This window comes from Xenopus laevis, chromosome 7S, assembly GCF_017654675.1.
Source record: "Xenopus laevis strain J_2021 chromosome 7S, Xenopus_laevis_v10.1, whole genome shotgun sequence".
In the NCBI taxonomy this organism is placed as follows: domain Eukaryota; kingdom Metazoa; phylum Chordata; class Amphibia; order Anura; family Pipidae; genus Xenopus; species Xenopus laevis.
Window position 1 is genome coordinate 92,810,208 of NC_054384.1, and position 12,710 is coordinate 92,822,917.

Sequence of the window (12,710 nt, forward strand, 5' to 3'; positions counted from 1 at the left end):
TTATACTAAGAAATCACAAATTTTTGGGGATTTTTGCATTTGGAGTTTAGTAAACAACACCCTTAATGTTTAAAGGCTGGAGTGACTGGATGTCTAACAGAACAGAACACAACCTGCTTTACAGCTCTCTAACTCTGAGTTAGTCAGCGACTTGAAGGGGGACCACATGGGACATAACTGTTCAGTGAGTTCAGCATTCAGCTCAGATTCAAAAGCAAAAGTTATGTCCCATGTGGTCCCCCCTCAAGTCACTGATTGGTTTCTGCCTGGTAACCAATCAGTGTGAACCAAGAGAGCTGCAAAGCAGGAAAAGGTATTCTGGCTATTATGTTAGACACCCAGTCACTCCAGCCTTTATACATTACATTTTTGGCTAACTAACTATATTAGAAACATTATTTATTTTGCACAGCTTATCTAGTTACCCAGTTTTTATTTTTATACTGAACAATTCCTTTAAGGCATTATTCATGTCACATGCATACATGACACACAAATAGGAATTCAGTATGCTTTTTCAGAGAGCAGGCTGCATGGCATACAAGAGATTTGTTAATTATCTTGTGACCGTGCAGATTTGTTTGTCCATGGACTTCAAATGCATTTTCCAATGTGCCAGGGTGTCTGCTCATGGGTGAGGTTATATATACTCTTAATTGGCAATCCTCTATTTATTTGAAATTAAACAAGCCAATGGAAAATGGACAGCCGCAGAAATACTGCAGAAATTATCACAACTACAACAAACATCAAATTTGAATGCGAAAGTTCAATAGAATTTACATTTATATCTTAGATATGTATTTATCCCTCTGAGAGGGAAAAAAAATACAAATATTAAGACAGTGCCCTGGGATGTCTAAAGGAGTTATTCACCTTTGAGTTAACTTTTAGTATGATGTAGAGTGTGATATCCTGAGACAATTTGCAATTGGTTCTCATTTTTTATTATTTGTGGTTTTTGAGTTATTTAGCTTTTTATTCAGCAGCTCTCCAGTTTGTAATTTCAGCCATCTGGTTGCTAGGGTCCAAATTACCCTAGCAACCATGCAATGATTTAAACGAGAGACTGGAATATGAAAAGGAGAGGGCCTGAATAGAAAGACGAGGAATAAATAGTAGCAACAACAATAAATGTTTAACTTTACAGAGCATTTGTTTTTAGATGGGATCAATGACCCCCATTTGAAACCTGGAAAGAGTCAGATGAATAAGGCAAATAATTAAAAAACGATAAAAAATAAATAATGAAGACCAATTGAAAAGTTGATTAGATTTGGTCATTCTGTAACATACTAAAAGTTAACTTAAAGGGGAACCATCCCTTTAACTAAACATCATATGAAAAACGTTTGATACTGAGGATAATTTTACACTAGATCAGTTTGTATATTTAAAATTAAAGACGTAATTGATCAATGTCCCTCAAGACATGAAGAAAATAAATGAAACAGCGCATATGTAACAAGATACTCACGGACGCAGGGCATATGGGCTGATTGACTCTGCTGGTATCCTGGGGCACAGCGGTTGCAGGTCGGACCAGTCACACCGGTTTTACACTGACACTGGCCCGTGGTTTGGTTGCACATTGCATTCACTGCTCCTATTGGGTGACACTGGCAAGCTGAGGAAGAGATTAATTCATCTTTTAATTCCTCAATACAGAAACATTTTCATTTGGCTGAATTAATACTGTAACTGCATCAATAATATACATGGCAAACAGTGACCGGGGTTCTAAATTAGCGATGTACCAAATCCACTATTTTGGATTCGCCAAACCCCCGAATCCTTCGCGGAAGATTCGGCCCAATACCGAACCGAATCCGAATAGGATGAGAAGGGGAAAACATTTTTTACTTCATTGTTTTGTGACAAAAAGTCACGAAATTTCCAGTGATTATGTTATCCAAATGCAATTGAAATGAATAAGCTGTGGCACTGAACTTAAATAAATTGCTTTCAAACTTAAAGGAATTGTTCAGTGTAAAAATAAAAACTGGGTAAATGGATAGGCAGTGCAAAATAAAAAAAGTTTCTAATATAGTTAGTTAGCCAAAAATGTAATGTATAAAGGCTGGAGTGATTTGATGTCGAACATATCAGTCAGGACTCTACTTCCTGCTTTTCAGCTCTCTTGGTTTACACTGACTGGTTACCCTGGTTACCAGGCAGTAACCAATCAGAGACTTGAGGGGGGGCCACATGGGTCATATCTGTTGCTTTTGAATCTGAACTGAATGCTGAGGATCAATTACAAACCCACTGAAAAGAAATGTACGATGTGGCCCCTCTTCAAGGGCTGACTAAATCAGAGTTATAGAGCTGAAAAGCAGGAAGTTGGATTCTGGCTGTTTTATTAGACATCTGTTCACTCCAGCCTTTATATATTACATTTTTGGCTAACTAACTATATTAGAAACATTTTTTATTTTGCACAGCCTATCTATTTACACAGTTTTTATTTTCACACTGAACTGTTCCTTTAATAGATGTGTAAGAGTCTCCTATTCAACTGCTTTGGTTAGTGCAAATGGCAACAGTATACAAAATCCCTGATCCATCAGTGATCTAATAAGTCAGGAAAGGAAAGAGTTGAACAACATAAACATATTTTAAACATGCCTAGTTCATATTTCAATTCATTATAACTAGTGATGGGCAAATTTGCCGTTTCGCTTCACGACGAATTACGCAAATGTCCAACGAAATTCGCGAAATGGTCCAAAAATTTGCGAAACGTCAAACGTCTAAATTGTCACCAGCGTCGATTCCGTCGCAGGCGTCAAAAAAACTTGAGGCAAATTCGCAAATGTATTCGCTGGCAGCGAATTCACACCTGCCGAATAAATTTGCCCATCACTAATTATTATTCTGCATTTTCACCCCCATTGCCTTGTTTTAGTAAAGTGACTCCTTAAAATGAGCCAAATTCTCAAGCCTTTTGATCTTCTCCAAATTAAATTTTGCTTCATCCTTGGGACTGGATGGAGGGCAGGGGTCTAACTGTGAACAGTAAGAGTGAGAATTGGGGAGACTGCTTATTAATTCTTATAAAGGCCCAACAATTAGGATGTGATTTGTGATTAAATTGTATTTTGGCAGTAATTGTCAGTAAGAGTGAGAATTGGGGAGACTGCGTATTAATTCTTCCTAAAGGCCCAACAATTAGGATGTGATTTGTGATTAAATTGTATTTGATGTCCAGTGGCTGATATGTGTTCCTGTATTTGCAACCTTGCTAATGGGAGTCCTGATCAAAGAATGGACCTCCAAGGGCGCTCCAACTGAAAACTTTTAACAACTACTAAAGGTATGGGATCCGTTATCTGGAAACCTGTTATCCAGACAACTCCGAATTATGGAATGGCCATCTCCCATAGACTACAATTTATCCAAATGATCCATATTTTTAAAAATTATTTTGTATTTCTCTAATAATAAAACAGTACACTGCAAGTAAAAAACAGTACAATACATTTGATCCCAGCTAAGATATACAGTAAGTAATATTTATTGGAATATTGGGTATATTTAATGTTTAAGTTATTTTCTAGTAGACTAAAGGTATGAAGATCCAAATTATGGAAATATCCATTATATGGAAAACCAAAATGTTTTTAAAACATAGAAAAAGAAATATTAATACAAACAATAATGGACTTGACACCAACACATTTTATCTAAAACATTTATTAACTTTATTTTTACTTTGTACAATTTAAGGTCACAAATTCTTTTCCACCATTACTTTTAAGTTGAAGCAACATCTAAAGATACTCACGTTTGCATGCCTTCCTGCTGGTGATAGGCTTGGTCAGATCCCGTTTGTAGCCCTGCTTGCAGTAGTGGCAGTGACGACCAGCAGTGTTGTGCCGGCAGTTGAGACAGACGCCTCCGCTCTTTCGACCCGAGAGCTTGTATAGCTCCATGTTAAAGCGACATCGGTGAGAGTGTAAGTTACACTCACAAGCTGAACAGGCAGAAATAAGTGAAAGAAATCTCAGATTGACTTGAATAATGCAGAGTGAGCATTCCATTTCACATGCAGCAGATTACAAGATGACTATATGTGCTCATTATTATACAGGTGGATTATTTATATGAGCTGAAAAAGCTTGACTTTTGTCATCTTCAACAGAATAGCACAAAGCATTCCTTTATATATATGCCTATATATGATAGGGGGATAGATAGATAGATAGATAGATAGATAGATAGATCGATCGATAGAAACATAGATAGTGAGAGATAGATAGATAGATAGATGATAGATAGATAGATAGATAGATAGTGAGAGATAGATAGATAGTGAGAGATAGATAGATAGATGATAGATAGATAGATGATAGAGAGAAAGAGAGAGAGAGAGACGGACGGACCGACGGACGGACCGACGGACAGACAGACAGATGGATGGATAGACAGATAGATAGATAGATGATGGACAGATGGATAGATGAGAAATAGATAGATGCTAGATAGATAGATAGATAGATAGATAGATAGATAGATAGATAGATAGATAGCGAGAGAGATAGCGAGAGATATAGACAGACAGACAGACGAACAGACAGACAGACAGACAGACAGACAGACAGATAGATAGATAGAGGGATGGATGGATGGATGAGCGATAGATAGATTTACTTCTAAATGTCACTTTTATTCATTGTCCCAGATTTGCCAGTTCCACCACATTGAAAACAATTCTACTCCCATTGTATTTCCAGTCTTCTTACAAAATAAAGCGTCCATGACTCTGAGCTGTTATGCACTATATTCACAGCAAAACGGCTCTGGGGGATCCGGCAAAGATTTGTGTTCTCATTGTACTTGTGCAGACTGTGATAAATAACATTCAAAGTATTCTCTGAAAAAGAACCACCAGACGTGCAACTTTTCATCCCTTCTCTTGTTTATAATTTATCTAATATGTTGCAAATTGCTACATTCTGAGCCAGGGTGATTATAGACATGGTTATTTGGCAGTCATTTCCATGCGCCATAAATGAGCTTTTATGTGTACGGAACTAAGGGGGCTCCAATATATAATAATTTAAAATATCTGATGGTGTTATTTTTTAAAAGAGATGACTTTTGCTTTATTGTTTTGGTGCACAAAGAACCAATAAGTACGGCTTTCAGTCGCAATTTTATTTTCAAATTAATTTATCACCACTGCAAATGTTTAGCGAATGTCTATTGGAAAAGTTGCTTAATATTTCATAATGAAAGAGCTAATGTTTATGATTTCATTTCGGCAGTTATAACTTACCCACACACTCGTGTGCATTGCTAGGCGTTGCTCTCTGCCAAGGCCTGTCATAATAAAATGGTTTGCAGGCATCACATTCTGGCCCAAGTGTATTGTGTTGACATTCACACATAAGTCCCTCCTTGCTGGCTGTGCAGCGGGATGCGTGGCCGTTACATTTACACCTTCCTCCAACCTGGATTTCAGAAACACCATAGAAAGCTGTTTTCCTTCGAATTCCCATTTTCTTTCCATGGTGGAGACGGTTAAACACCACCCTTATGTCTGTGGCAGTTACCCAGTCTTGTAGAACAGGACTATACTCAAATCTGCGGGCCGAAGGGCGGCCGGCTAAAGGCATAAATGCTACAAGTCCTTTAGTTAGAGGTTTCACCCCCGTTTGGAAGTCAGTGCATGTGGCTTCGTGCTGCATGGGTTTTGATATAGCACTTGTGGTAGCCTGATCATAGACACGACGACAGTGAGTTGAGTAGAACTGGAAAGGAATCCAAGTTTTACCATAATCCATCGATTTATAGATTGCCATGGAGTCTGGCCGAGGCGAGCAAAAACGTAAACTAACATAAACCAATTCAAATCTACGCCCCAGTGGCAAAGTTAATGTGACATTCTGGGGAAATGTTATTCCACTCTCTGACTTCCAACATGTTTGGGCATCTGTATCGGTCATGTAGGAGGGTGGGTAGGAGTTCTCGGGGTTTTTATGGTCACACAGTTGACACCTGCGTGATGTCACATTGGTTGAATCCAGAAAATAGCAGAGTTTCTGTGGCGTTCGGCCACACGTGTTCGAAGTAATTACCTCTTGTCCAAGAGCAACGTTGATAAAATCCGGGATGCAGTACTTTGGCCGCTGTTTGGCATCATAACAGGGGCCATCTGGAGTCCCGCCATGTGTTGAAGCTTTATTAGAATTGTTTTCCTGTCCCCTGGGCACCGGGCACAGCAAGGAAATGATATAAAAAGGGATAAAACCCCACAGAATTCGAGGCATGTCAGAGCAATCAGGATGTTGGAAACATTACCTGAGACAGAAAGAAATCAGTTAATAAATATTACACTTGTGGAAGGATGTGCAGAAAGAAAGGGCTCAATGGATAGCAATTTCTATTCAGCATGTTACAATGTTACAGGGAATGTATTAAGAGACGGAATCACAAAATAAAGAAGGGAAATGAAAGAAACATGATATTCCGCCGAACATTTGTTTTGAATTTCTTATCATTTTAGGCAACACATTTTTTTTTAGGTCACAAATAAAAGATTTGCACAAGGACAAAGTTCAGTCTTACTATAGGAATTCTAAAAAAAAAAAAAAAAGCAATAAACATATTTTAAGTAAAAAGAATGAACTTGAATTTTAATTTAATCCTTAACACATGAAGACAACCATGAGTAACATTCGAACATTGTCCAGGCCAGAGTAACCATAAAGAAAAAACTAAATTGGCAGATCCCTGGTGATTAACCATTTCCTCTACTAAGTGTTAACTGGGTTTATTGCATTTATTAAAAAATGACAGGAAACCTTTTACTAAGGGGCCTTTAGTGAACCGGGACAAAATACATTTGCATAGTGATTGGTTGGAAAGTGGATATTTACAATTCAAAAAAATGCTGCTTAAAGTGGACCTGTCACCCAGACATAAAAAGCTGTATAATAAAACTCCTTTTCAAACGAAACATGAAACCCAAATATTTTTTTTTTATTTAAGCATTCATAGCTGTTGTAAACACATTTAAAAATGCTGTCAATCAAATATTGCCTGCCCCTCCTCTATGCCTTTGGCATAGAGGAGGAGAAGGCAATTATTTTCACTTTTAATTCAGCACTTCCTGGATGTCACTGCTTTCCACACATTCCCTCTATCCCTTAACCATTTAATTGTGTAGCCAGGGCATGGGGATGGACATCAGGTCCCCCATTCTGATGCACAAACAAGATTTTGAGCTGATACAAGTCTTGTCTTAATAACAGTGTCCATAAAATGGCTCCTGCCTGCTTGCTATAATTATTAATTCCCAGACAGAAGGAAACAAGATTCAAATAATTTTTACAGTGTAATTAAAGTTAATTTTGCATAACTAACATGATTAAATAGGATTTGGAATTATTTTTTTTGGGTGACGGGTCCCCTTTAAGCTTTTATTCTTCTTCATAAATGAGGAGTAATGTTAAAAGTAGTAGTGATGGGCAAATTTGCGCCGTTTCGCTTCGCTGAAAAATTTGTGAATTTCTGGCGAAATTCACGAAACAGCGTACAATTTGCGAAACTGTGCCGGCGTCTCGTTTTTGCCGCCGATGCCTGTTTTTGACGCCGGTGCCCGTTTTTTGACGCCAGCGCCCGTTTTTGACGTAAAAATTCGCCCGAAAAAAGAATTTTTTCGGGCGAATTTTCACGAATTTATTCGCTGGTGGTGAATTGCGCAAATTCGCCACGAATTCGCGCCTGGCTAATAAATTCGCCCATCATTAAAAAGTAGAATAGAAATTCCCATAGCATCTGTGCACTGATTTGAATAAGAGACTGGGATATAAATAGAAGAGGCCTGAATAGAACAATGTGTAATTAAAAGTAGCAATAACTACTACTAATAATAAAAAGATGAGTAATTAAAAGTAGCAACTATTTTATATGGGGTCAGTGACCTCCATTTGAAAGCAGGAAAGAGTCAGAAGAAGAAGGCAAATAATTCAAAAACAACAAAGAAAAAATGAAGGCTAGTTAAAAATTGCTTAGAACTAGCCATCCTATAACATACTAAGAGTTAATTTAACATGAAACTCCTCTTTAATTAGTACGTACTATTATATTATTTAGTGTATCATATATATATATATATATATATATATATATATCACTGTAATTAAATATAACTTCATAAGAAAGGTTTAAGAAGGGCCTTAAGCTGATGGAAATTTAATTACATTTGATTTTACTGGTTTAACGCATTGTTTGTGGTTACGTTGATGATATACAGTGTTCATATGATTGTTGCGGTGGACAAACAGGATGGAGTAACCATAACAGGTGATTTATTTGTTTAAAAAACTTGTATCCTAGAATACTAATTAAAGGCTCTATGTACCATTAATTGTATTTGCAGTAAGTGGTGTGTCTAATTTTCTTTCCATCGCTAATTTCTTTTCACTCTTTAAGCAGTGTGTACATTCCCATTTGGCTGTGAAACGCACTGGCCTCGTATTAAAGGAATATTAATGTGAGAAACCTCCCAGCCCTGCATAGTAGACTCAATGAAACAAATAATTCTGTCTCTCATCCGTTTCGCACTGCATCTCCAAGTCTCTGTTGTTTCAACTGCAAAACTCTTCCTCGCAATAATGTAATGTGACATTTAACAATTTTAACAATTCTGAATGTAAATGTCATGTCTCCCCAAAGCCACAGAGCTTCTCTACATATTCCAATTCATTCACATTTACATATATGTAAGCGATGAATGTTTTACATGAATACTTTTAGATTTCAATGAGTGGCAATCCACTTTTAGAATTGGAAAATGAGCATAAAAATCAAGCCAGGAACCAGTTGCGTGATATTTGCTAAATCCTCTGGCAACCTTTGTGGTTTGAATTTCAGACTGGGGTTGCCAACCATATCCAAGTCATGTTTTCACAAGATATTTTATTGTTCTTATTTTTGTGTCTCTGTCGCATCAATAATGCCTGATTATAACTTAAAAGGGCTATCCGCACACTTCATCTGTTCCTTCAGTGGACTAACTCAATTCAATTCCCTGTAAAACATCTACCGCCTGCAGTGCCTCCTCTTCGATTAATCCTTTAAATAATTACCCCCCAGATGCATGATAGAATTTGTAGCCTTTCAGTGCATGCCAATGATCTACCACCATAATCTCAGAATTTTGACTAAAGATTTGCTCATTACTGAGCATTGCTTATCAAATGCAAGGGGCAAATTGTTTATAAACAGGTATTTGACCTGTTATCCACAATGCTGGGGACCTGAGATTTTCCCAGATATTGGATCTTTCTGTAATTTGGATCTTTATACCTTAAAAGGCGGTTCACCTTTACATTAACTTTTATTATGTAGTAGAATGGCCAATTCTAAGCAACTTTTCAATTTGGCTAGCACGAATTTGCGGCGAATTTCCGCGTTTCGTCGCCAGCAACTAAATTTGCGAAACTCCAGCGAAAATTCCCTGCCATCAAAAAATTTTGGACGTGCGTCTGAAAATTTTTTGCGTCAGAATTGCCGCATCAACACCATTGACTTTAACGCCTGCATCGAAATTGACGCGAGCAACTTTTCAGACCTGTGTCCAAAATTGACGCGGGCATCAATTTTCGCATATCATGAACTTTTCGCCATTACTGGAAATTCGCCGAAGCAAAATGGGAGAAATTTGCCCATCACTATTCATTTGGTCTTCATTATTTATTTTGTATAGTTTTTGTACTTATTTGCCTTATTCTTCTGACTTCTTACAGCTTTCAAATAGGCCTCTTCTATTAATATTCCAGTCTCTTAGTCAAATATGGACCCTAGCAACCAGATGGCTGAAATTACAAACTGGAGAGCTGCTGAATAAAAAGCTAAATAACTCAAAAAACACAAATAATAAAAATGAAAACCGACTACAAATTGGCTTAGAATATCCCTCTCGACATCATACTAAAAGTTAATTCAAAGGGGAACAACCCCTTTACGTCTACTAGAAAATCACTTAAAGGTTGAATAAACCCAATAGGCTGGATGAATGAATTATATCTTAGTTTAGATCAAGTACAAGGTATTGATTTATAACGACAGAGAAAAAGGAATTCATTTTTAATATTTTTAAATTTTGGATTATTTGATGATAATGGAGTCTATGGGAGACGGCCTTTCTGTAATTTGGAGCTTTCTGTATAACAGGTTTCTGGATAACGGATCCCAAATCTGTACTGTATTTGAGGAAAATTACCCGTTCGCTGTTTCTAAAGAACTCACTCAATATTATTTCTTGAGAAGGATGGAGATGCCAGCAAACATGTTCATAGTGCATCTATAATTCAGTCTGCATTGCATGTTTTTTGTTATGTGAATATTTATAATGTTCAGAACTAACTGATCTGGATAGCCTTGGAATGCAACTACCGCCACTATGAATGCATGAATATAGTTGCAGCTAGGCACAGAACTAAACTGTTGTCTTGTGGGGATATTAGTGCCACAGAGAAAACAGAAAAGCTAGGGGTCAACATCTAGTTCCAGACATTTGAAATAAAGATCACATAGCCGAAAAACTTGATCTGTTAATTTCTTACATATGGTTCTCATGTTTGAAACGAGCTTGCTTCAAGGATAGGCCCCTTTGTGTTTATTGATACAATCCAGAAAATAAGAATTGCTGTCAGCATAAGGTTCTCTCTAAGTTGCCAACAGTGAGAGTCAGAATATGAAGAACCTAAGTGGTAGTTTATAAAGATGTTCTTTTTAAGTCATCAATAGATCCTTCTCCTTTTCCCATTCTACTAAGTGGCCCCTCATAATGAGCTAAAAGTTTTTACATTTACCATCTGTATTAGGCTAACTTAGGTTTGTAGGTGTTCAGTTAAATAGCATCAAAAGGAACATATCCCAGCATTGGTCCTAGTGTGTGTAAATGTAATAGGGAACCTTAGATTGTAAGCTCCACTGGGGCAGAGGTTAATGTGAATGATGTATAATCTCTGCAGAGTGCTGTATAAATGTGACTATATAAATAACAGATAATCAATAAGTTTGAAGAAAAGTTAATATGTACATGTAAACCTCCTGTCCCCACAACCTAGGGTTGGTGAAACAGCAAGAGTTTAGTACACATGACCAGTGGCAGGAACACACCATGGTTCTACCTTCATGGGTGTAACTATAGTTTAGTTTAGGGGGCCCTGGAGTGTAGTTGGCCCTTTAAGGCCCCAATTAATGAACAATAGTGATGGTCGAATTTATTCGCCTGGGGCGAATTCGTGGCGAATTTGCTCGATTCGCCGATGGCGAATAAATTTGCGAAACGGCAGCGAAAATTCGGCTGCATCGAAAAAAAAATGTTGCCAGCATGGAGCAGAGGGGGGGCGGCATCAGGGCTCCTGAAACGCCGATGATGGGGGTCACTTACCCCATCTAAAAAATAAATGTTAATTAAAGGGGTGGTTCACCTTTAAGGTAACTTTTATTATGTTATGGAACGGCCAATTCTACACAACTTTTCAATTGGTTTTCATTATGTTTTTTTTATATAGTTTTATAGTTAATTGCATTTTTCTTCTGACTCTTTGCAGCTTTCAAATGGGCGTCGCTGACTCCCTTCTAAAAAAAACAAATGCTCTGTAAGGCAACACATTTATTGTAATTGTTACTTTTTATTACTGATCCTTCTATTCAGGCCTCTCCTGTTCATATTCCAGTCTCTTATTGAAATCAATGCATGGTTGCTAGGGGAATTTGGAGCCTAGAAACCAGATTGCTGAAATTGCAAACTGGAGAGCTGCTGAAAAAAAAGCTAAAGAACTCAAAAACCACAAATAACTAAAAATGAAAACCAATTGCAAATTATCTCAGAATATCACACTCTATATCATACTGAAAGTTATCTCAAAGGTGAACAACCCCTTTAAGGCTACAAATGTATTGTTATTGCTATTTGTTATTACCCATCTCTCTATTCAGGCCTCTCCTATTCATATTTTAATCTCTTAAGTGGCGGAACTACCGGGGGAGCAGGGGGTGCGAGCGGTCCAGGGCCTGCACCCCCTCAGGGCCCCCCCGGCAGCCCGTACACCACTGAAAATGCGGCCGTACGGAGGGGGGCGGGGCCCAGCTGCACGTCACGCACCAGGGCCCGCCCCCTCTAGTTACGCTACTGAATCTCTTATTCAAATCAATGCATGGTTGCTTAAACTGCACATTTGCTGAATAATAATAAAAACTAAATAACTCAAAACCACAAACAATAAAACATGAAACCACTTGCAAATTGTCTCAGAATATCACTCTCTACATCTTATTAAAAGTTAATTTAAAGGCGAACAGCCCCTTTAAATTATACAAAATTAACATATATCAGTGCAATATTTTTAAAGTGTGTTATATATCCAGTCCATATGTTTGCACTAGATTTATTTTTTTAATTCCTGGTTTCCTTAACTAATACACAGTGGATGGCTCCATTAATACACAGAATCCATTTTGCTTTTTCTCTTTGAATGTGTCAATCCTATGAGGACGAAGCTGACAAAGACACACGTTTCCTCGGGGAACAAAGTGGTGAAAGGACACCTTGTAAAAACAGCTCCAGGTCTAATCACAGGCTTCAATCAAACTTGCCACATACTGAGAGAGTTTACCAACAAACAAAGCAGGACAATCTCAACGACAGCTCCCCCTTCACATTCCCACTTTGTGGTTAATTTGTATCC

At 37.7% G+C, this 12,710-nt stretch overlaps 1 protein-coding gene across 1 annotated transcript in view; it reads right to left on the reverse strand.

Moving 5' to 3' along the window:
- Nucleotides 1-12,710, reverse strand: part of ntn5.S (netrin 5 S homeolog) — a 74,712-nt gene that overhangs the window by 11,073 nt on the left and 50,929 nt on the right. Inside the window, exons 2-4 of the mRNA XM_018228085.2 lie at nucleotides 5,282-6,306; nucleotides 3,788-3,976; nucleotides 1,478-1,627 (exon numbers count right to left, since the gene is read on the reverse strand). Coding sequence (XP_018083574.1) covers nucleotides 1,478-1,627; nucleotides 3,788-3,976; nucleotides 5,282-6,275 — 1,333 coding nt within the window. The 5' untranslated portion in view covers nucleotides 6,276-6,306. The remainder of the gene's footprint in view (nucleotides 1-1,477; nucleotides 1,628-3,787; nucleotides 3,977-5,281; nucleotides 6,307-12,710) is intronic.